The 24398-nt window shown below is 48.8% G+C and overlaps 1 protein-coding gene across 3 annotated transcripts; it reads left to right on the top strand.

Moving 5' to 3' along the window:
- Positions 1-294: 294 nt before the first annotated feature.
- On the top strand, positions 295-23834 carry iqsec2b (IQ motif and Sec7 domain ArfGEF 2b). 3 transcript variants are annotated; one of them, XM_029156948.3, is made up of 14 exons: positions 296-1998; positions 15794-16097; positions 16174-16491; positions 16578-17632; positions 17715-17876; positions 18061-18183; positions 18272-18438; positions 18672-18811; positions 18964-19089; positions 19183-19282; positions 19373-19534; positions 19690-19884; positions 20087-20136; positions 20417-23834. In XM_029156948.3, the coding sequence occupies exons 1-14, from the start codon at positions 1541-1543 to the stop codon at positions 21596-21598; spliced, it is 4542 nt and encodes a 1513-aa protein (XP_029012781.1). In that variant the 5' UTR covers positions 296-1540; the 3' UTR covers positions 21599-23834. The 3 variants fall into 3 exon arrangements, with proteins under 3 accessions (XP_055366057.1, XP_029012781.1, XP_029012783.1); XM_029156950.3 differs by lacking the exon at positions 296-1998 and adding an exon at positions 14981-15644; XM_055510082.1 differs by lacking the exon at positions 20087-20136 and having other exon boundaries at positions 295-1998; positions 20417-20564.
- Positions 23835-24398: the final 564 nt, after the last annotated feature.

Below are 24398 nucleotides of genomic sequence, written 5' to 3'. Positions count from 1 at the left end.
AAATAGCAAAAAATATATTATTATATTCAAAAAGATAAAATGAGTAATAAGGCATTTTTTATTAATACAACTGTACATGTTCTGGATTATGAACGTCCGGCTGCTTAAAAAAGATGAATTAAACATTAATTATATCTTATATTCGGGTTTCCATATACAGTATTTGCATAAATATTTCGCACAATGTGTTCTTGAATATCATTCTTCGCCGTAGTTCCTGCAACGTCCCCAACCTCTTTTATTTTGAAATTCTTGGACGGATGTCGTTTCTCATTAAGTCTAACACGATGGCGGTGCGCTCCGCAGGAAAAGCCGCACTCGTCGCTGCAGAACACACGCGCAAGGAGCGAAATCTCCGCTGTTTCTGGCACAAGATTTACGGCGACGCTCCCGCTTGGATTACTGACCCGATCCAACCGAAACTCGCCTCAGATAAGTAGGAAACATCTACAACCTGTTCCTTTACATCGATTTCTCATCAGCACCAAAGCTGGAAAGTGTAGTTATTTTTTTAGACTCTGGTACTTTTAAAAACATCCCGGATTGTTGTTGGGTTTTCAAGTGGTGTCACGTTGTGCCTCCAAACTCTTTATGAATGCGTGATGTGGAATTAAACTCGGCATTATTCTTGGATGCAGACGCCCAGAGACTCACACTTTGGGAACTAATCCGAAGCCAAACCACTGGGATGTAGTTTTGTTGGAGCGCAGAAGGAGCATCTGGACCCCGATCATGAACTTTGTCCGCTACTTCCGCTCACTTTCCGCGCTTTAAAGACGCACCAAGCCATGGGTTGAAAGAGACGATGCTAGACTGCGGGGATAGTCAACGTGGGAGGGTGCAGAATTCTCCGTGTTATGTAATGACAGACAGCGGCTGATAATTAGTGCTAGAGCGTAACTCGCATCCACCCCCCCTCCCCCTTTACCCCCACCCCACCTTTCCCCGGCATGTCGAGGAGGCTCGAGAGTGATTGGTGCGTTTGAGATGTTCTCTAATTAACTAAACGCCAATAGCACAGCTTCTAGAGGAAACGAATAGGACGAGTCACAGCTGAGTAGATAAATTAATACATACACCATCCCAGGAAGCCTCGAGGGCAACGTGCACTTTTTACCCAGACCTTTAAAGGGCGCCCTTTACGAAACACGTCCTCATCCAGTCAACAATGACCAACTTCCTCAACTGCCACTGACGTACAGGATAACTGTGACTCAAGGAAATATGAGCGTCTTTTGTGTCTTGAGCTTCTTTTTAACCTTTTCTCAGTACTGTGATGTTTTTAATGACTACTAAGATGCTATAATGCTCATTTCCACCCTCAGACTTGGGGATATGTAGTCGCTCTGTATTCCCCACTGGTTAGGTTTTGTGAGTTCTTGGTTCTAAACACCTGAATACTTCATCTTTATTCAAGCCTTTGTTGATCCCTCCCTCCCCCCCACTCATCAGGGCTGGTGGGGGGGGTGGATCTCGACCCCACGGGGTCACTGTGGCGGTGGCTGGTTGCGGTCGCAGCCTTAGAGGCAGACGTCTCGCCATGGAGACCAGCCCGGAGAGCCCCAACCGGGCAGTGGAGTACCTCCTGGAGCTCAACAACATCATCGAGAGCCAGGCCAAACTCCTGGAGACCCAGCGCCGGCGCATCGAGGAGCTGGAGGGCCAGCTGGACCGGGTAAGCCAAGAGAACCAGGACCTGAGGCAGGAACGTAGCCCACCGACACCTGGTTCCGACACCCCGGAGCAGAACCACAACCACAGCCAGCCTCTGTCCCTTCCGCTCCAACATGGCGGCGGTGGCGGCGGCAGCGGGAACAGTAGCACCTCCACAACTCAGGCAACATCTGGATCAGGCACAACTCCAGGACCAAGCAGGGAGAGGAGGACCCACACCCGGCTGACCCGAGGCCTCTCCTGTGGCTCCAACACCACCGAGCGGGACCGGCTCGAACGCACAGACAGCACAGACACTAACACCAGTGCCACCTTGCGCAGGAAGTAAGTTCTCCTCCAACACAACAGCCTCCTCACTTGGGTTGATTTTCTACATCTTTGCAGAACATTCGTGTGCTGAGCCCTCATAATGGCAGGCGGTACAGAGCTGTAGGCTCTGACTGTGATGGAGCTAAGCCTCAGAAGGCACATGTTCCTTCACAGACACAAAGGAAACCAAAAACCCTGGAGGATTATGGGTAGAATAACAAGTGCTTTGGGTCTCTATTTCAGCATATTGTTTGAAATTTTGCCTTGAGAGGATTTAATGTGTATAACTATCATAGACTTAAGTGATGTGTGTAGGAGTTGCCCGGTAAAATGTGAGGATAACGGGAAGTGTTATGGACCAGCAACGTCCTGTATGAAGAAATCCACCCACCGCTTGCTTGAAGTGTGTTTCTCCTGTGGTCTCTGCTCTGAACCACAAGCCGTCGGTCTCAAACAGGGAGGGTTTTTTTTCAGTTTTTCTTCCCGTGAACTCAAAGCTTGCCTGAAGTTAGAATGCTGCAAACACAGCTTTGGCAAACAGCAAGTGCATCTGTCCTTGCCTTTACATTCACCACACACACACACACTCACGGACACACACAGACACACACACACGGACACACACACAGGGACACACAATCATGGACACACACACACGGACACACAATCATGGACACACACACACTCACGGACACACTCATGGACACACACACACTCACGGACACGCACACAAACTCATGGACACACACACAGAGACACACTCACGGACACGCTCGCACAGATAGAGCGAGCTTTTGTTCTGGGAGCATTAAGCTTTGTGAGTAGGCAGCGATTCATGCGAGGAGCTACCCACTGAAATAAAATGTTGTAGTCTTAGTGACAGAAGCTGTTGGTCCGTGTGCATTTGATAACACTCGCTGTGCCCAAACATCCAGGACATTATTACTGGATTGTTTCATAATGTCTCAATCCCCTTATCAGAGGTTGAATTAGACAGGAACAAATCCCTTATCAATTAGAAGCGTCTTTTCCGCCGCTGTCTCTCCTCTCGTCCCCGGGGCTGCCTTAGTCATTACATGGAAGCACATATTAGTTATTTATGTAGGTGTTAAATGCAGTGATGAATTGCAAATGTAGATCTTGCTGATGCTCTCTTGTTAATTGCCTGTAGAGGCCCGTGGATCCAAGCTCAGACAAGCGAGTCATGTGAAGTGTCACGTTTAATAAAAGAGTCACCCGCACAGACGGGCCATGTTGTCCCCGTCTGGCCGTGACTCAGCCGAACCCAAAACCGGCCCATTAGCGCGGGTCAGCGGAGGGAGATCTCCCCTCTGATAACGGATCAGATGCGAACACGGATTGCTCGGTTCTCGGAGCGGCGTTCTAAATGTGGGTTCCCGTCAGAGGAGGAGACAGACGGCAGACGTGGGAGGGGGACGCCGAGAGGGAGACGGTGACAAGGGGGGGGGAAAGTGAGTGAGCGACCTCGCTCAGTGGGGCCTCGGTCTAAAAGAGAAAAGGTGGAACACACACACTGATTTGCCATCTGTCAACAGGGCGTGCGAGGGAGAGAGAGGCAGCGACGAGAGGGGACTCTGGGCCAAAGATGGCAGGACTCAGAGAGCTGTCTTTGTTTTCATCCAATTAGTCCTGGTTCCTCCAGCAGGAGGCCCCGTCCCTGCCCTGTGCTCCCTGCGCCTCACGTAACACACAAGTTTGATTTTGGACAAGCAAACTGAAATAACTGTCCTAGTTTTTTTTTTTGTCATGCGTGCAGCAATTGCATCAAAACAAAGTAGCTCCTCTCCTCTTCGTTCTCCCAGCGGCGCCGTCAAAACAGCTGTCCCAAATGCTTCCTGCCGCCCATTAATGGCAGTGTGAACAATGCGAGTCTGGGGGCCTTTGGGCTGGGATGATATTTGACATGAAGTCCCTCCTCCGAGGAGCGACGGGGCTCGGGGGGCCGCTGCAGCTCTGCCGCAAAGCAGCGGCAGCAGCAGCAACGCGGCGGCAGATGTTTTTCTGTTGTTATTTTTGGAAGAGGTCATGAGAGTGCGCCCGTGTACGCGCTGGTGTGAGGCGAGGATCAGCCACACGCCGGGCGAGGGAGATTAAATTAGTGTGACCGGAGTATGATTGCCTGTGGCCCAAGTGTGGTAATTATTCGTGTGTGTGTGTGTGTGTGTGTGTGTGTGTGTGTGTGTGTGTGTGTGTGTGTGTGTGTGTGTGTGTGTGTGTGTGTGTGTGTGTGTGTGTGTGTGTGTGTGTGTGTGTGTGTGTGTGTGTCCACGCTGGGTACCTGGCGTGTCCATTATTACAGTGGACAGCTAATGTCACCCATGTCACGCTGTGACGATGTGACAGCAGCAGAGTTTACAGTTGGTCCTGGGCTCCGTCCGTGCAGCTGGACTCACGGGGGCCGGGGGCAGCTAGAGGTCTTGGCGGAGCAGTGTGGTTACGTAATAACGAATAAAGGAGAGCTGCGTTATTTTTTTTTTTTCCTTTTCTCTTCACTGTGGGAACGTTGACACACTCCATCGGCCCTCAGTCCGTCCCCGAGCATCGCTCTGTTTGGGGAAAGTGGTGAACGACGATGGCCTTGTTTTTTTCAGGCAGACGCTTAATTCGGCTGATTTGGTGAAGTAAACATGACCCCGTCCCCTTTACAACCCCCTCTCGGCTCCTTCTCTTCTTCTCTCACATGCCCACGTACGTACGCACGCTCGCTCCCCCTCGCTGTTTCTGTTTCCCACTGCTGCAGTTATGACTCAGAGAAGCTGCAGAAATTACTTTTGTGCTCTTCTATTTTTCGTCCCCACTTCGCTCACCCGCGATACCGATATCAATTTATGACCGTGTAAACTGAATGTTCGTGGTCTTCCTTCTGATGGCCAGTGCATAATGTGGGATTTCGTCCCCAGGGTTTAAGGCAGTGCAGATGCAACTTAGAGAAATGAACCGGCCTCTGGGCAAACGTTTGGGTAAGTTGGGCCGAGCCTGTTCCGACCAGCACCAAACAATCCGAATGGCGTAATGGGAGGAAGCCTATTCTCTCTGGATTCATAACGACTCTCTAGAAGGCACACGGTGTACAGTAACTATGGCCACCGTCTTCTCCACTGTCCCAAACTGTTTATCTTGCCCATTTCACACAAATAATGGACTTAACAATAGCTAAATCGGGACCAAATTAAAATAATGCGAAGCTGCTGAGGCTCGCTGCCACGCAGTTGAGCTTGACGTAAATATAAATGATGGATGCGCGTGTGGGAGGCGAGTGTATGTGGGTGGTGTTTTTTTGCCTTCTACTTGTCATGTTTGAGTGAAGTGGGCTTCATACAGAGCCACACATTAACCGGCGTCAGCAGCTGGATGCCGACTCAGCTGACCAGCGACCTTGGCCTCCTCCAGGAGGCTCCAGGACTCGGTGCACAGACGGAAGCGGGAAGTCACGCTGGCGCCAACATGACGGCGAATGAGACTTAACGGCGTCTCAGACCTCAGTCTCAGACTGCTGTTATTTCTCCGGTTATTTTTCATTAACCCTCGTTAACGGTTGCCATTGAAACTGGCTCACATGAAATGGTGGGGAGACGAGCGAACGCTGTGGCTGAGATGTAAAGTTTTACACAGGATGTGAAATGTCCTTGGACTGGGAGAGATATAGTTGCTGTGGAAACAGTAAAGCTGTCCTCCAGGCAGTTACTATATTGCGTTCCCATCCGCTCCACCTCCCTCCCTGCCTCCTCTTCCACCTCCACCTTCATCTGCTCTCACCTATCCAGCTACATATCCCGGTGCTGACACGACGCCCTCCTCTTTTATTCGCATGCAGCTCAGCTAGCCAGCTGTTAGCCGCCTCCATTGTTCCTCGTAAACGCCGGCTGTGTTCACCTAGCAGTTATGTCATGGTGCATTAGCGCGGAGATTAGCGGTCCTGCTGTGTTATTAGTGACGAGAGCCATTGAGCAGCGCGGGTCTCAGCCGCGTCACCGCTCCAGAGCGAACACAGGCGCACGCCGCCAAGGCGACTTCGCTCCCCGCCGCTCCCGTTCAAATGCGCACTTTTGAGGCGGGATGTTTGTCAAACACCCGCTCGCGCGCGCCGAGTGGGGACACCGGTTACCGTGGGAACGCTGCGAGCTCTTCTGTGAAGAACTCTGTGGGCGAGAGACACAGAATGGAGGGATGGAAAGAAGCGAAGAGGAGAGGGGGCAGGAGTGGGAGCGGGGCGAAAGACAGAGAGCAGAGAGTGAATGACGGCTCCGCGGGGACGGAGGACACGTTCTGAGGACGGACGAGTGGGAGCGGGTCACAGTTCCTCCTTCATTCAAAAGTTTCAGTGGCTGACAACTGCGGGTAATTGGTGGTCCTTTACGACTGCGCTCACTTTCAGACGCGGCAGAATATCCCCTCGCTGATCTGCAGGGATCCCATTTTCCTGAATTACACCTCCTGCGTCGCCCACCTCGCGTTTTAAACGCGGCCTAATTGTTCCCCGTTCTGTGAATCACCTCCGCTCGGAGTGGAGCGTGCACGCGCGCGCGCACACACCCCTGCACCAGCGTGCACGCGCCCGCCGGGTACAGCAGGTGCCGTGTGCGCGGCGGGTCGTAACTGTAACCGCGCTCCTCCTCATCCGTGCCTGCGCCCGGCGCTCGGTGCCAAACGCCCACGCAGTCAGTCCGCACTGTTGCCAAGCAGCAGGAGACTCAAGCTTGCGATGGAAGAGCGGGGAGGGCGGGAGGGGTGGCGGTGCTGGTTCTGGAGGGGGGGATGTAAAAACACGCTTAACTTGGGGCTACGACGCGGCGTGTGCGGTCATGGAACGTCTCTGTTTGGGGCGGGTCACGCGCCGGAGGTGGGATGATGCAATGCGCTCCCACACACAGAGGATGCTGGGAAAAAAAAACAGTTGGGAGTAGATCATGACCCCCACCCCCACCCCCACCCCCACACACCCACCTCACCCCCCAAGAACCGGTAAATGACCCGCTGGTGCGGCTCGTGGGAGAGGAATGGCATACATTGAGCCTCGCTCCCGCGCTGCGCTCACCTACGCGCCGACGCCCCCGCGCGGGTTCGAGGTAGCGCTGATCCCGGCAGCCACCGGGCCTCGCCGCGCGTCCTCTGCCCATTTCACATCCCTCCTCTCCATCCTCCTTCCCTCAGTTGCGCCTCTTGATTATTTTCACCCTTGCCCTCCTCCGTATTCAACCTCTCCCACTCTCGTGTAGCTCTCTCCCCTCCCACTCTTTTTCCTGCCTCCCGCTTCTGTCAACGCACCGCTTTAAATACACGCCACCTCACACGTCCTCCCGATGGACCGCTTTCACTTCTCTTCCTTCCTGTCGTCTCTGCTCTTCTCCAACGTCTTGTTGACCCGTGGCGTTCTTAAACCAAATCTTGATTTTTGCCTCTTTATTACCTTGTTATTCTGTGAGAATAACAGAATGCAGAGATGCATCCAAGCTGAGTGTGTGTGGGTAGTACAGTATGTGTGCTTTGTTTTTCCATGCAGGGGTAAAAGGAGGAGGAGGAGGATGGATGTGTGTTTATGCCACTCAGGGACTCAGGCGTAGCTGCTCAGGGAGCAGGAAGCAGATCCTAGATCAGCCTGCCAACACGAGGATACTCTTAGACAGTTACCGCTGGTACAATGGGATCTTGGTGTTGCCTGAGCGTGCGGTGTGTAAAGCATGGTCTGAGCTTACATAACGGCTCCTCTGCCTCTCTTCACATCTCCATCTAGAGCTGAACGGGTCAGCGGGTTCACTTGTTCAGAATATGTGGTGTCTTTGACGCTATGGAGAGCTAATAAAGAGAAGCTAACAAGACACGGGTCACAGCTCCTAAGGATACTTGACGATGTTTAGTCTTGGCTGGTTAATTAAGCCTGAACAAGATGCTGTAAACCTTATAAATAGGAATGAACATGGAGCTCTTGTTCCACATGTTCCACTGGCAACTTATTCTCAGTTGACTTGGAACCTTTGAGCCTTTTTTACTACAATATTAGCTCTCCACCCACATGACTATATATTAGTATTTTTTTTAATGATTGTTTTCCTCTCATATTGTGGAGTCTACAGTAGTTAGCTTTAATATATGTAGTGTAGTAGATCTTCAAAATGACAAGCAGAACAAGCACAGAGATTGAGTTAATGTTAATGTGTGTTATAGCTTTACAATTTCATGTAATTGAATTGAATTTCCTTTACTTTGTATGAAATATAGGTTTTAGCTAGTAAAAGAAAAAGGTGTAGTTTTTAGTACAGTATTTAATCTAATAGTTACATTTAATAATTAAATATGAATTATTATATTATTATTATTAATATTAAATAATTAATAATTAATTATTTTTCGCTTTGAATTTAGTGCATAACTGAGTATTTAGTGGCAGGAGGGAGTCAAGAATGTGGGTTTGTTTTAAAATAAACTATGATAATGAATCAACAGGCTCAGAGATGCGCCTGTGGTTTTAGAGGATGGAGCTTATTACAGACAAATGTCAAGTTCTTATTCTTTTTACACAGTATTTATCTCCTCATCTCATCTCATTTCACCTCCACCTCCATCTCCTCTGAATGTCTTCCCGTGCTTCTCTGACAGGGACGATGTGTCCTTGACAGCAGCTGGACCCAGTGACAAACCGGCCATTTACATGCTAATCTCAACTACCGCTCACTCTTCAACCGCTCACTAACATTCTGCAGATGGAACATCTCTAATTTGTGCCAGAGTAGATGGGCGGCAGAGAGCCTTTTTGTATTATATATATATATATATGCACTTTTGCATGCATTACACAAAGTGGTTTCCCATTTTCATACAGGATGATCCACCATAGATCAGTATGGAGCTTTATATAATCCAGCAGAGTGGTTGGACTTTGGCAGAACTTTTATACATCAGCTCTGACTCTGAAACATTTTATTTCCAAGCTCAGCTCTGCTTGTTTACTTCATGCTATTTTTTTTTACATCACCTGTATAGAGTTCATTTAAAAACAGCCCTCTGCGTTTTCCAGGGTGTGTGTTTCAAAGACGCTGTCACCTTGTCTTCGTGAGTCTCTTCTTTTAAATGTGCTTTCATTGCCACGTTTTGAATTGGCTTTAAATGGACGCTGCCTCTCTCTCTCTCTGTGTCTCTCTGCCTCTGCTCCTGCTTTGCCGCTGACTGTCTCTGTGTGTTTCTGTGTTGCCCATCTCTGGTCCTTCCTGTCAGTGTCCAGCCACCGTGTGTCTCGGGGCAGCCCGTCTCTGCTCCCACCACTCCCACAGCGGCGGGCAGCGCTGCTCATGCCACTCTGTTCCCCACCAGTCTGACTGTTCACAGCTTCGTCAGTCTCCATCAGTACTGCTGCCCCTCCACTGAGCAAAGCTCGCGGCAGGAGGACAGGTAAGGGGTCGCTTCAGGGCCCGAGTACAGTGAGTACGATACACCAAAAAAAAAACAAAAAACCTTCGATCACAAGAATCCCTGCAAGCATCCCACAACCAGTGGTCCATTCATTGTCCCCATCGCTTTCCGTGCTGTCCTGCCTCTCCTCCCGCACCTCCCGTTCCTCCTGCCGCTCCCAGGTGTGACTAATAGCTGGAATTAGGCCCCTCTACCAACCTGAAAACCACACAGCTCCTCGCAGGCAGCGTCAGAGGGAGCAGTTATCTTCAGCCAAGGTGTACTGAGTCACAAGTAAACCTGGTGATTTCTCACCCGCGCTGCCCCCCTCCTCTCATTTATCATCCGACTGATGCTGTTCCCAGCCACATCTGTGCATGATGTTCCCACACTGCCACCTAATGGCTCATGCTGGCTGCAGTGTAATTATACCCAGTGTATTAAAAACTGTTTTTTTTAATGCATGTTCGTCAGTAATTATAGTTTCTAGCATCCACCTGTTTTATCTGCATTGTGCTTTCTTTGCTTTTCTCTGTGTCTCATGTTGTTTCTCGCTCTCTGTCCTCTCTTCTTCCTCCGCGCTTCGTCCTGTCTGTCCGCGTCCCTGCGCTTTGACATGCCCCGCGTTGCTTTCCAAGAGAGGAGGACGAGGGCGCCCATCAGTTCTGTTGCTCTGCCTCGGGCTGCAATAGCCCCTCCTCGCGCTGAGCCGAAGTGTGACTGGCTGCACAACAACTCGCTCGCACATTTTACCTGTGAAAAAGACACGGTTGCTGCTGCCAGAAAACAAAGACCTCGCTGTGTGCGCTACCAAAACGACTTGAGAGTCTTGCTGCATTTTAGCACACTTACAAAAACCCAAAGCAATAAAGATGCATGCAAATGATAGTTTATGACAGTTGCTGTATACATATGTGCTCATTTACATTTCACGTAGTGTTGAAGCCGTCTTCTCTTTGTGTTCTTTTCTATTTCTTTCCTTCTTGCAGCCTGTCAGAATGCATCATCTGCGTCTGCTCATTAATGTCACACTCACGTCTATCTTGGACCCACTAGTTGAGTCATATCAGTGTGGATGTGCTCAGTAGTCACCACTTAATGCGTATGTGTCCAAATTCCTGTAAAGCCCCATCCCTGATTATTATACAACATGAAGAAGTGGCCCTGTATGATAACTGTAAGCGTTTTCATTATTATTCTGACGTCTGTGTGTCTTCACGGCCCCGAGCAGCTTCATCCCACCGATTCCTAAATGAAATAAAGTTGTCTAGTTCCTGATAATTCCTCATTTCTTTCTGTGTGTCATGCTCATTGCTCGGCATTGTTTCAGTCACGCTGGAATGCTGCACACACCCTCCGCGCTCATCTCTGCCTCGAGCTCAATATACTCATCCACACACAAGCATTAATTATAGGCATTCTATTTTCAGCAATATGTTGATTGTGTGTTGCACGTAATCCTTGACTGTCAGCGCTTCCTCTGCAGAACACACGGCACAGATGACGTTATTGCCGCTAAGTTTGGCTTAAAAGACTTACTAATATGTTTCTAATATTATTTTAATATTTTCAAATGTTGTTGTTTCCATGAACATTTGAGCTGCCAAACCACATACTGTAAATCATAATATTGCTATTTATTATATATAATTTCCCAAACAACCTTCTCCCACATCTTATCTTATTTTCAAAGTAAAGGTATTTTCCATTTCATCTGCTTCAACACACTCACAACACATTGTGTGCTTATCTGTGTCCTGATAAACATCTGTCTAGCATCAGCCATTCTGTTTCAGACTTGAGATATAAAAGCAAATAAACAAACAACAAACATTTATTATATTTTCAATAAAAAGAACTTTTATTGTGTGTATTTTCCTATTGCTGTAACGTGCTGGTGTTCACTTTAATCCTATAATAAAGGTGAACAGTGGGCAGGGTTAAGTGGAAGTTCATGGCTGTCAAAAGCCACAAGAATGCAGCCGGAACAGCTTGGTGAGAGCCAGTGTGAAAGTGTATGAAAGAGAGAGAGAGAGTGTGTGTCAGAGAGAGAGAGAGCGAGGGTGTGTTTGTGACTTCAGTTTGTGTGGGACCTTTCTGTGACGCTATCAGCATGGTAAGAACCGCGCTTTTTCCTTTCTGCTTCGCTTAGAAAAGCGCCACAAACGTCCGGTTAGCTGCTCACCGGTGAAAGACAACACTACGTGTTTCGCTGCAGCCATGTCGCACCTGTGCGTTTAGTACAGCGGCTCACAGTCAGCCTTTGTGCTGTGTGTAGCTTCTTTCTCACAGGCCGACGGGCTCACGCCACCCTATTTGTTTTTTAAAGGGAGAAGCCGCTTGTGTTGTGCGGACACACAGTATAAATGATAGACGGGCCGCTGACAGGAACCTGTGCGACGGCGACAACATGCCGTTCGTGACAGATCACATACCTTTCAAGCCTCTGAATTGTGCCACACCGTCATGGCTGCAGAGGCACGGCTCTTTAGATTAATTATACTTGCAAAGACTTCTGGAAAAGGCTTGTGGCGTTCGTTTGAATGCCTGCCAGGGGGAGATTTGCCTTTTATAATGGAGATCTGCATTTACATACAGTACAGCATGTAAACACAACAAGTTCTTCAGAGGCAAAGTCTGGTGTACGTAGCCAAATTATGCAAAATGAAAAACAAGAAAAGGATCCAGTATGGGAAACGGAGTCTTAGGCAAACGTTGCAGCAGGTGTTAAAATAAATAGTGGAAAAGTCAGTTTCTAATGACACTTTGTTATATGTACTCACAGTATATACAAGACTTATCTTCCTCCCTTCTTGCTTGAATGCTTAAGAAAATCTGATAGGTTGATGCTTACAAAACACTGCAGATCTTCAGCTGCATCAGTCTGTAGAAAGAAAAAAAAAACAATACGAGGCTTTTCTCAGTTTATTCACTGCTTGGATGGAATATAACGTTTCCAGATCGCAGCGTGTGACTGAGCCTTGAACCGGAGGCTCTGTGTGGCGGGAAGCTGGAGACAACAGCGGCGTGGCCAGTGAGCGTTGGCGGCTGAGGAATGGCCCCGGCCCCCCGATGAATCCCTCCATTGTCTCCCTGCAGCTTGACCGCTTGCGAAGATGAGGTCACGCGTGACGAGGGACACGGGTGGTTCTGGCAGTAGCCGGGTGTCGACTCGCGAAGGGAACATTTCTTGCGTTTCAGTGCTTTTGGCTGGAGTTGAAGTCCTGAAATGAACGGCAAAATGTTACCGCATCACTCATCACCAGCGTAATTAGCGGGGACGCTGCTGAGGGCATTTCTGCATTTGTCATCCTGACAGTGCACAGTCCTGGTTACGAGCAGCAATCTAACTATGAATAAGTATTGCCTATAATGCCATCATCAAACTGAAGAAAGTCCTAAGTAAACAGACAGGCCTGTGCAGTCATTGGCACCGTCATGGCAGCGGAGAGGTTAATCCCTCAGCCTCCATGTCCTGCTGTGGGTTCCATGGCGCGCTCAGACCCACTGCTGCTGCCTCATATGCGCCCATGCACACAGTCAGCACATCGATATTATATCAGCGGGGGCCTGGAGGCAGGGGAGGCTGCGTGGAGACGTCACTGCATTGTGCCGCACGCACGCCCATTCACTTTCTCGTTTCTCTCGTCAGAGCCCTTGTCATTTTCTGCCCACTTCTGTTACTCTTCTCACGCTATCAGCAATCACTCTCCTGTTTATTAGAGTCCAACCATCTGTTTCGGCTCCAATTAAATGGTTGGAGCGAGCGGGACTCTGAACCAGTCTCCATGAGGGAACCTCTAGAGAGCACCTCTCCCTGGCAGTGTAACAGGAGTACAGGGTTTCTTCCATAAGTAATGAGCTGATGCCAGCTGTGATATGGCCACTCTCATGTTTTATACAACAAACTTTTTACTCATATATCATCAGCACCTCTCACCACTTACAGCATCACCAGCTCTTGCTGTTTAATGCGCGCACGTTGAGGGCTTTTCACAGGTAAAACCCTAAACGAGAACTGGCTTGCGTGAAATATTTCACCAAACGTCAGAGCTTTAATAGATGTGAAATTATTCCCCTGAAGGACACTCGGGAGGAATTTCTGATATGTGATGTTTACACAGGTCTGGCTGCGCGTGGACCGTGGAGATGAAAACGTCTGTCACATAATCCATAAAGCTGCTCGTCGATCGCCTTGTAGCTGAGCTGGTTGAGGAAACAATACTTTTTGTAGTGTTTAGACTTACGCTTATTATAAAATCTGAACGCGTTGATGCAGAAGTTTATATCCACCATCTATGAACACTAGGAGCTAAATGTATTAAGTCGAGCTTGTGGCTCTCTGCATTTATTTTCAGGTTCGGTGACTCAGTTAAATGAAAATACCATCTGTGTCTGCTGATGTGGATAACAGGACGTTACAGCGTAGACGCGTCCCTGCTACCTGTTGTCTCTTCCTTTCTTAAGAAGAGTCTGTTCAAACAGCTCTGAGCAAATTTTGTATTCACACAGTTTATGTAACACAATATGTAAATACACTAAAGTGGCATTAATAATTCAAGCTTTGACAAGTTTTGACAAGACTGTGTCAGCATCGCTCACGCTGCATGGATACGTGATGCTATTTGAGCTGTCGACGAGCATTATGTCGACTGTCATTCACAACCTGTGGAGCATCTTTAACACCCACCTCAATGGTGATAACAGTCATGTGCGTCGTCATGGCAACCACGCTTCTTATCCCTAACAACTGCCTCGCCGCCCACAGAGGTCCCACCGCAACCGTCACCAAGCAACCCCCTCCCTCTTCTCGGCTCCTCTATTTAAGGAGCAGAGGAGGAGGAATGATAAATGATGCTGCACAGAGGGAAAAAATAGCGCGTTGAGGAGGAGATGGAGTTGTGTGGACACAACTTGTTGCTTGTAATTGATTTGTTCAAAATGTAAACAAAGCTCATATTGGGGTGAATTCCTCTTAGACATTGGATATAGAACCAATTTGATGAAAATATGCTGCATATGTTTGTCCTAACTGACAGAATATAATCACTGCTTGTTTCTTTATGTGTTATGCAACATGGCATTGTTGTCATGTGTTGTTAAAAACCTATTCAAACCAAAACTGTTAAATCTTTGTAGAGGTTCGTGGTTTGTTGTTCAGAGGCATCACTAACAAGATCAAAATCTGCAGGACATTAAAATAAGTACAAGCAATTTCCTTGTTTCCTGAGCAGCCTTTTCCCCCTTTGTTTAGCTTTTTCCAACTAACACTAACATAGGAAGTCTGCGCCGCAGCGGAACAGTGACAGCTCAAGGAGTGACGGCGGGGGGGGAGGACGTTCACTGACCCACTCAAAGGCAAACAGCCACTAAGCCACCATTTTAAAGCTCGTTTGACGTGGGATGTGAAGCTTTGAGGGAAGGGACCGCGCGAGTATTGTGGCTTTTATGAGCAGAATGCAACGCTCCCTCACGTCGCCGACCCCTGCTCTCTGCCTGGTTATGGGACAGGGCACAGCTGACGGGAGGGGGTGTGGCTAACGCAAGGAGGAAATGTGGGCAGGAGCATGTGACTGTGGCTGTTCTAAGCGCACTGAGTAACTGACACGGGGTGGATTTTAACAGGACGCCGGAGGACTTCTGGACGTATTCGAGTCTATTTTTTATTCTCTAATTCTTGACTGCAAAGTAGGATAAACTCATTTCACATCCAGACGCGATGTCCTGATGATCTGATCCCAGGTTTAAATCCTTCCTTCTCTGTGTTTGACTTGAGGACACTGAGTGTGTGGGGAGGTGTTTTTTTGCAAGTGTGTCACAGTGAGCTTCAGGTGCCTGTTCTCCTCTTGCTGCTAACATAACGACCTAGTCTTTCCTGTCAGCGGTGTTACTGGTATGTGGCAGCAGAGGACTGTGTCAGCGTTTGGCGACTTCTCTTCTTCTGCTGTGTTTGTCAGGCGAGAGCGGGCTGGGGAAAAGTCAGACTGAAAGAGGGGACAGGCATTAAAACAGTGCATGAGCACGAGTAGGCTTGGCTTAAGATCCGTACGGTAGTAGCACATTAACTCATCCTCTGGACTCATTAAACGAACGAGACAGCGCAGACTTCACGTCTCCTGGATGATCAACTCACAGTGTGGGCAAGGAATGTCATCAGGCCTCAGGCTTTGGCAGTGCAACACAAAATAGTGGCGATATCATTTAAACATGAGTTCCACTATGAGGTGGTTGGTTTCCCGACGCTCTAGACTCTACACGTAAGTCCTTCGTGTTCGAACCCTGCTTCTCTTCTCACTGAACTTACTCAGTCATTCCCTGGTTTGCACATCACCGAGCGTCTGGTGAACACTTGTTGTCAGCAGACGCGTGACTCAGCCCGGTTCCTTCTGCTCCCTCTCCCCTGCAGTGTGGAAGGGGACTCCCAGTGTCCAGAGACGGGCACCCACAAGGACAGCTCTTTCAGCCAGACCTCCTTCCTGCGCGGCTCCGAGCGCTACGTTGACAGCGGCGGCGGCGGCGGCGGCACGCCATCCGGGAGCCGGGGCGCTTCGTGCGTGTCGGCCTCCAGCTCCGCCAGCTTGGCCTGGGCGCTGCGGACGCGCCACCAGCCCGCAAGTCTGGCCCTTCGAAAGCAGGAGGAGGAGGAGAACAAGAGATGCAAGGCGCTGTCGGACAGCTATGAACTATCGACAGATCTCCAGGATAAGAAGGTATTAGAGCGGTGAGGTACAGTATCAAGCACAGGGCGCGTGAGCACATCTGAGCTTTTTCTTCATTTCGCGTCAGGTTGAGATGCTGGAGAGGAAGTACGGTGGCTCCTTTGTAAGTCGCAGAGCAGCTCGAACCATTCAGACTGCCTTCAGACAGTATCGCATGAACAAGAACTTTGAGCGCCTCAGGAGCTCGGCTTCGGAGAGCCGCATGACGCGGCGCATCATCCTGTCCAACATGAGACTGCAGTACTCCTTTGACGAGCGTCAGCCTCAGCAGCAGGCCCAAACACAGACCAACTTCACCCACAGCGTGGCCATCGGGCCTCCCCACTCCCCCGACCCCGACCGCCCAGGGGACTACACCCACTTAGAGGACTCCTTCTCCAAGCAGGTAATAAATGCATGATACCAAATGCTGTCATCCTGAAATAAGAAGGAACTCTTCTACCTGCTGTGATCTCTCTGTGTGTCCCCCAGGTCAAATCCTTAGCCGACTCCATTGACGATGCCCTTACCTGCCGCGCAGGACGCGATGACTCCCAGGAGGGCAGCAGGGAGGGCGGGGGCATCAGCGAAGACTTTGGCGAGTGCGTGTGGAGCAGCAGCAGCAACCCCTCCTCCCAGAGAGGTTTGGGAGAGAGAGCCAGGGGAGCGGGAGGCGGACTCAGCATGCACGGGGACAGCACGGCCACCTCCTACAGCGACGTCACCCTCTACATGGACGACGGAATGCCGTCGTCCCCGCTGTCCCTGGACCGGGCGCCCAGCAGCACAGATACAGAGTACTGGGGCCCCGGTGGGGGCGTCGGAGGCCGTGAGGACAGCAGGGACACCGAGGGCGGCGGCAGCAGCAACAGTCGGCGCAGCACGCCGTGCACCGAGTGCAGGGACTATCGCCTCAGGGGCGCACACCTGCCCCTTCTCACCATTGAGCCGCCGAGCGACAGCTCGGTGGACATGAGCGACCGGTCCGACAGGGGATCCCTGAGCAGGCAGCTGGTGTTTGAGCAGGAGCCTGGGGTTGGAGCTGGCTCCCCTCAGGGAACCCTCAAACACGCCCCCAGCGCAGGCCCCCGCTCATCCTCCACAGTGGCTGCTCAGGGTCAGACCCGGGCGCCCGGCAGACCCATACCCACGCACATTCCCCACCAGGTGGCCCCTCACCACCACCACCACCATCACCCCATCCACCACCACCAGTACCCTGACACTCCTTCGTCGTCCTCCTCCCCCCAGCAGCCCCCCACGACCCCTCTGTCGTCCTCATCCTCCACAGCTCTGCCGCCCGGGGGTCTGGAGCAGCCGTGCTGCTCCGACGGAGACAATGACTCACTCAACTCCACTACCAACTCCAACGAGACGGTCAACTGCAGCTCAGGCTCCTCATCTCAGGACAGCCTTCGGGAGCCCCTGCCTCCTCTGGGCAAGCAGACCTACCAGAGAGAGAGCCGCCATAGCTGGGACTCCCCGCCCTTCAACAGCGATGTGGTGCAGAGACGGCAATACCGCATAGGTCTTAACCTCTTCAACAAGTAAGCAAAAAGAAGATGAGCAGACGATCATCTGGTAAAACAGTGGCGAGAATGATCGTCTTCCCTGTTTCGTTGACTGTAGGAAGCCAGAGAAAGGCATCCAGTACCTGATAGAAAGAGGATTTGTGTCCGATACTCCGGTTGGGATTGCCCGCTTCATCCTCGAGAGGAAGGGCCTCAGCAGGCAGATGATTGGGGAGTTCCTGGGGAACCGCCAGAAACAGTTCAACAAGGACGTTTTGGAGTAAGTGTGGCCATAATAAACATGGAGGAACAGCCTAGCGAGTTCATTCTCTGCTTTTTTTCTACCAAATACAAGTCATAGCTCCCATAGCTCATGTCAAGTTTAGTAATGTCAAGCACGCTTATAATACATGCTGGATAATTGCATGTATGGTTGAAGGTATGACTGTCTGTTTGTGTTCCAGCTGTGTGGTGGATGAGATGGACTTCTCAGGAATGGACCTGGACGATGCCCTGAGGAAGTTCCAGGCTCAGATTAAAGTACAAGGAGAAGCCCAAAAGGTTGAGCGGCTCATCGAGGCGTTCAGGTTCGTACGGGCAGTAGAATAATGAAGGTTTACTACGTAGTGAAGCTCCCCCGGTTATTAATGTCTTGGCTCCCCATCTCTTATGCAGCCAGAGGTACTGTGTGTGTAATCCAACCCTGGTTCGGCAGTTCCAGAACCCAGACACCATCTTCATCTTGGCCTTCGCCATCATCCTCCTCAACACTGACATGTACAGTCCCAACGTCAAACCTGAGAGGAAGATGAAACTAGAGGATTTCATCAAGAATCTGCGAGGTGCTGCTAGACCGAAATACACCCCAACACCACATGACTGCAGAAAATACATTTAGGCATTAAGCCAAGTATTTATAGACACTGTGTAAAACACGCTCTCAGCACGCAGTTTACAGTAAAACGAACAGAAGAACGTTGTGCAATATGATGTAAATGCCTGTGACTAATCAATATATACAGAATTAGAATTTAAATAATTAAATCCAGATTATTTCCTCATTTCTTCATCCAAGGTGTAGACAATGGTCAGGACATACCCAGAGACCTGTTGGTGGGAATCTACCAGCGGATACAGAAGTGGGAGCTCCGGACCAATGATGACCACGTGTCCCAAGTTCAGGCAGTGGAGAGAGTCATTGTGGGAAAGAAGCCTGTGAGTCACATTTTCTAATTCATAGGTGCCTTTGTAAGTCGGCATCGAACAGAGAACCGGTTTTGTGACTGAGCGGAGAAACCTGGATCTGAACCATATTGTCACGGCTGGTTGACTCTTATTCAGCGCTTTAATCCTCCTCCTCTGTCCAGGTGCTGTCACTCCCCCATCGCAGGCTCGTGTGCTGCTGCCAGCTCTACGAGGTGCCGGACCCCAACAGGCCTCAGAGGACAGGGGTGCACCAGCGAGAGGTCTTCCTCTTTAACGACCTCCTCGTGGTAAGCGTTGCACTCGTCACTCGTCAGGACACGATAGCTAATTATTCATTTCACTTCCGTGAATAAGACCTTTTCCTTGTTCCTCTCCACCAGGTAACTAAAATCTTTCAAAAGAAGAAAACCTCGGTGACGTATAGTTTCAGACAATCTTTCGCTTTGGTTGAGATGCAAGTGCACATGTTCCAGAACTCCTGTGAGTATTTATTTCTTTTAACATTTCTACTATTCTTAAAACGCAGTACTGTAGCTAGGTGCTTTATTTCTCTCTGCCGGCATCTGTCAGACTACCCCCACGGCATCCGCCTGACCACCGCCGTCCTGGGAGGGGAGAGGAAGGTCCTCATCGTCTTTATGGCGCCCAGTCAGCAGGACCGCACCCGCTTTGTCAGCGACCTCAGGGAGAGCATTGCTGAAGTGCAAGAGATGGAGAAATATAGAGTTGAATGCAAGTACCCCCTCTAGCGTTCATCACTGCAAACTACAGTTCCAGAAAGCACAAGAATGTGTTGCCTGACTGTGAGGCTGTGGAGAGCTTGTCAGTTGTTTTAATGGTTTACGCCTTGGTCTCAAATCCCCCATGTGCTCTCTGTTTGTTTACAGCGGAGCTTGAGAAGCAGAAGGGCGTGATGCGGCCCAGTTTGCTGACTGGAGGTGTCGTTGGAGGAGGCGTGGGCGTGAAAAGCGATGTTGTGAATGGCACCATGGGACGAACGAGTTTTGATGACAACTGCTCCGTGGGTGAGGGCCTCAAACGCACCGCTCTCAGCTCATCTCTCAGGGACTTGTCGGACGCAGGTGAGCGGCTCAGAGTTGGCGTCGGCTCCATTTACCTTCAACCAGCTTAGAATTGGGTAGCAGCGCTACTATGATTTTGTGCTTTGTTGCCTTAAAAGAACTCAATTCCTCTTTCTTACTGACATACGTAGCTTATGCAATGTACAGTAAGTAAATATGTTGAACCTTCCGCTCTTTGCTAACTCTTCCTGGTGGGGTGCAGGGAAACGTGGTCGCAGGAACAGTGTTGGTTCATTGGACAGTACCATGGAAGTAAGTCTCCGTTAGACTAGAAGTTGACCTGTAACCTGTCATGACCTGCATTTCCATCCTAAGCATGAGTAGTGCGTGCACAGTCTGCATTCCCAGTACATAGCGTGCTCGTATACATGCATGTGTGTGTCCTTGTGTTGCTGTCCTGCACTGACACCTCGTGCATGGTTGTGCATTCAGCATGTCCTTCAACAGACACACATACTACTGGTGCGTTATGATAAGTGGGAACAAGGACAGAGCTACAAACCTCCAGTGATTCTTTTCTCTGTCCTCCCAGGGCTCCATCATTAGCAGCCCACAGCCTCACCAGCGCTACCCGATGCCAGGCGTGCTACCTGGCTGCTATGGAACAGAAGATTTCCGGCCTCACCGCCCCATCCTGAGCCCCGGATCGGGGGTGGGGGGTGGGCCGGGGCAGCAACATACCACTGCTGGGACAGGAGTTGGGGGAGTCTCCAGCAGTGTAGAGAGACCAGGAGCGGGGAGCGGTCCTGGGGGGAGCAGCAACAACAGCGGCAGCTCCTTCCTGGGTTCCCTATTTGGCAGCAAACGCGCCAAACCACCAGGGCCCCTTATCCCACCGGGGCCACCCTACCCCGCACCTGTACCCCCACCGACTACTGGAGGGCCCCCTCCTCACTCCCCTTCATCGCTGTGCCAGCTGGAGGGGGGCCCTTCCAAGATCCAGGCGCTGCACGCACAGTACTGTCACATGGCCGCCGTGCAGCCCCCACCACCTTATTACCATCACCATCGCTACCACGTCCAAACTGTCCCCCCTCCTTTGCAAGGTGTGCCCCCTCATACTATACAGAGAGGCCCACTACCCTGTCGTCCACCGCTTGGCCCACCACACGCCCCGCACCCGCAGCTGGCCCATCTCTCCCAGCTTTCCCAGCATGGGCTTCCGGGTCGCTACGCCAACATGGTGGTGGGATGTCCCCCCCCCCTTTCTCCTCTCTCCCAACATTCCCAGAACCCACAGTTCGCATTGTACCACGTGCAGCCCACACACTCTGTCAGAGGGGGCGGCGGCCCTGGTGCCAAACCGCCACTAACCCTGTCCCACTCCCATCCGCACCCCCACGCACACTCCCAAACCCACCCAGGACACGTGCACACACCACACCCAGCCAGCCACTCCACCCATCAAACACACTTCATATTCGGCACCCTGCCCCACAACCTTCCGTCCGCATCCGTCAATGCGCATCACGCAGCGCCCGCCGTCCCGTATCTGCCCCAGTACCCTCCTCTCTCTTCTATCCCCCCTCCCCCACCACACTCCCCTTTACCCCCCCCTTCGTCCCCCCTTACCCCTCTTACACCTCTCTCCCCTCACCCCCCCCAGCACCCCGGGCAGCCTCAGCAGGGGCCACAGGTGACGGGGGCTGGATCGACAGGTACAGGGGGCAGCTCCAAATCCAAGCCTATCAACCGGATAAGTACCGTAGTGTGAGCAGGACGTGGGGCCCTAGGGGTCAAAGGTCAGATGACATCATGGAGGATCCAGGCCGGGTTAGGGCTCGAACCAAGTCTGCCAGGACTGAAAGTAACAGCAGCAGTTTCAGTGACAAGAGGAAACGCAGTTTGCTTCGCCTCTGTTACTTTCATCTACGTTTCCCAGTTGTAGGTGGAGATAAAAAGCACAGCTAGACATAAACAGCAAACCTGTGCAGACAGAAATACAAAGATACAGATGAAACAACACATAAACACATTTGTACAATCTCGAACAGTCTATAGCCATATAATCTAAGATTAATCTAATCTGGATATACAGTATTGCCTAAGTTTTAAGTGTATCAAGTCTGTATGAGACTATTTACATGTACAGTACTAAGATGTAATTATGTGATGCTGGACAATTGGAGGCCATATTTATCCAGCTGCTTACATGTGGATGTAAATTAAGGATAAATCACTAAATCCTTTCAAGCCAAGTCTTGCATTAAAAACAAAAGACACTTGCAAAAAAATGTCCCTTTGCAATAATTTCCTTGGCTTCATGAAGTCTCTGTTCATTCTTGCAGCTTCTGCTTCGCTAACTGGCATAATTTGCTTTTCTAAAGAAGACCTCAGATATGTTGCTTTGTCTTAACTTTTAAAACCAGTGCACGATTTCCAAACCATCTTTTGCTTAAAGGTCTTTTACGTGTGAACAGAAGCCGTCTGGCTTTACTGCTCATTCCTTGGGGGGGGGGGGAATAAATGATACAATCAATAATATATTTTGAATGTTTCTGAAGCTTCTTGCTGTTTTATTGATATTATAATATACCTGCTATGAGTATGATGAATATTGTCCAACAATTGTTTTGATCAGTGATTAAGTGTATCAGCAGATGTTTGTACATGGTTATAGAGCGTATATGCACATATAAATTCCCTCAGTTTGACTTACTTACTAGAGGGTGTTCTGATATGTGAAGTGTGATTTATATCCATAGTACCATAGTTTCCATTAAGCTCAACTTTTTATTAATGAGTATTATTGATTGTTCAAAATAATGAATGAAGCGCAGTTTGGTTCAAATTCGTTTGAACACCAACATTGTTCCTCCTTTTCTGTTTGGTTTGCTTTGAGCATGAAGGCGCACAAGTTCTCAAATGAGGACATAACAAAACTTGAACCTAATGAACAGAATGGTTTCATTTGTTATTTTTATGAGGCTCCCACTATTGGAAAATTTGGATTTTTGAAGATATCACAGTTCTCATAGTTATAAACTCATTGTTTTCTATGTTTTTATGAAGCACGCTTTTACATTAAGTTTTGTGGTTTTGCACACGTGATGTCTTAAGTCAGAAATGGCCTTCTTCTTATCCACTCTCCTGCCATTTTAGAAAACTCTTACCACATTTTCTGATGCCTTGGCATCCTGCTGAGGGCTTCTTGTTTAAAAACACAACAAGAGTGAAGAATGTAAAATAGCCTACAGGTACATACTGTATTACACTCGTTTTTTTCTGTGGACATTGTGCAAGTGTTATCCCTTTTGCTACTGCAATTTTTAAGGTTGAATTTGAGCACTGATATGGTTTACCGTCAGTGCCAGAGCTTACTACAAAGGGATATATATTTTGATTCAGGTGAGAATGAATGAACGAAGACAAAGTAAAGATATTTCTGAAATATGCTACTGAAAGAGATGAAGAAATTTTAAAAAGACAAGGAGCCATAATTCAGATGTGGAGAGTGTTAAGAATGTCAAATGAAGATTTTATAAGTGTATGTTGCCTAGCCTTTTCTTTTTGGGTGTGTTTTTTTGACTCCTGCATGAGTATATCTGCACTTATTAAATAGATTGTACTGTATAAACCTGAATGTACATATTATACTATACATAGGCTTCTTATCTTATTATGGGATCAAATACTCCCAGTCTGTATTCAGGTGCGTGCATGTGAGTGCTACTAAGTATGTACATATATAAAAGAGGGAGAGGGACATGACATGTTGGCCAAATAAGACGTTGACTTCTTTTTTTCTTATTATTTCAGACTGAAGGTGAGAGAATGAGTTGCCATGATATAATGTAAAACTTAAAAAAGTGTATATGTCAGCGTAATTATTGATTGATTATTTTACCAGATTATTTCTTTTTTTGTGTATGTATTATGTGTACTGAAAGAATAGAGAATTGAGATGTATATTTATTGCTTCAGATAAATTAAAGTGTCCTTGCAGTGAAGTGCTTTGTGTGTGTAGTTTATGTTGCCTGCTGCCAACACAACTGTGCTCAAAAAAGAAATAGCAGTTTATTATATTAGATAAAAGGAAATGAGCAAATAATAATAACTTAAAATATAACAGGTATATATGGCTTTACATTGTTTCACAGCACTTTACACATTACATTTTGACAAGCAATCAAAAAAAATTAAATATTGAATAAATCTGAAATGACATTAAGCTAAAGGCCTCCCCATAAATAATATTAATTAATATAGTATACAAAATTACTATTTGATACTATTTGCGTTTTCACTTTATATGCTACTTGAGATAATTTTTAATCAAGCGTGCTCAACCGATGCAGTTTGTAATATGTATTATAATAAGATAGTAGTAGGCCAATAGGCTCCCAGAAGAATAAAATGATGACATAATATCTATAAAAGAAAGCATACGTACAGTAGGTGCGATCTCTCTGATGCACTTTTAAAGTTAGCTTGACTTTATATTTATTTATATTTATATAAGTCACGTGTCTTTCATGTGCGTACGTGGGCACTATTTTCTTGGAGTATACGTG

This window comes from Betta splendens, chromosome 7 (genome assembly GCF_900634795.4).
Source record: "Betta splendens chromosome 7, fBetSpl5.4, whole genome shotgun sequence".
In the NCBI taxonomy this organism is placed as follows: Eukaryota; Metazoa; Chordata; class Actinopteri; order Anabantiformes; family Osphronemidae; genus Betta; species Betta splendens.
Note: the sequence above shows the minus strand (reverse complement) of the source record. Positions and strands in the feature narration are given on the sequence as shown.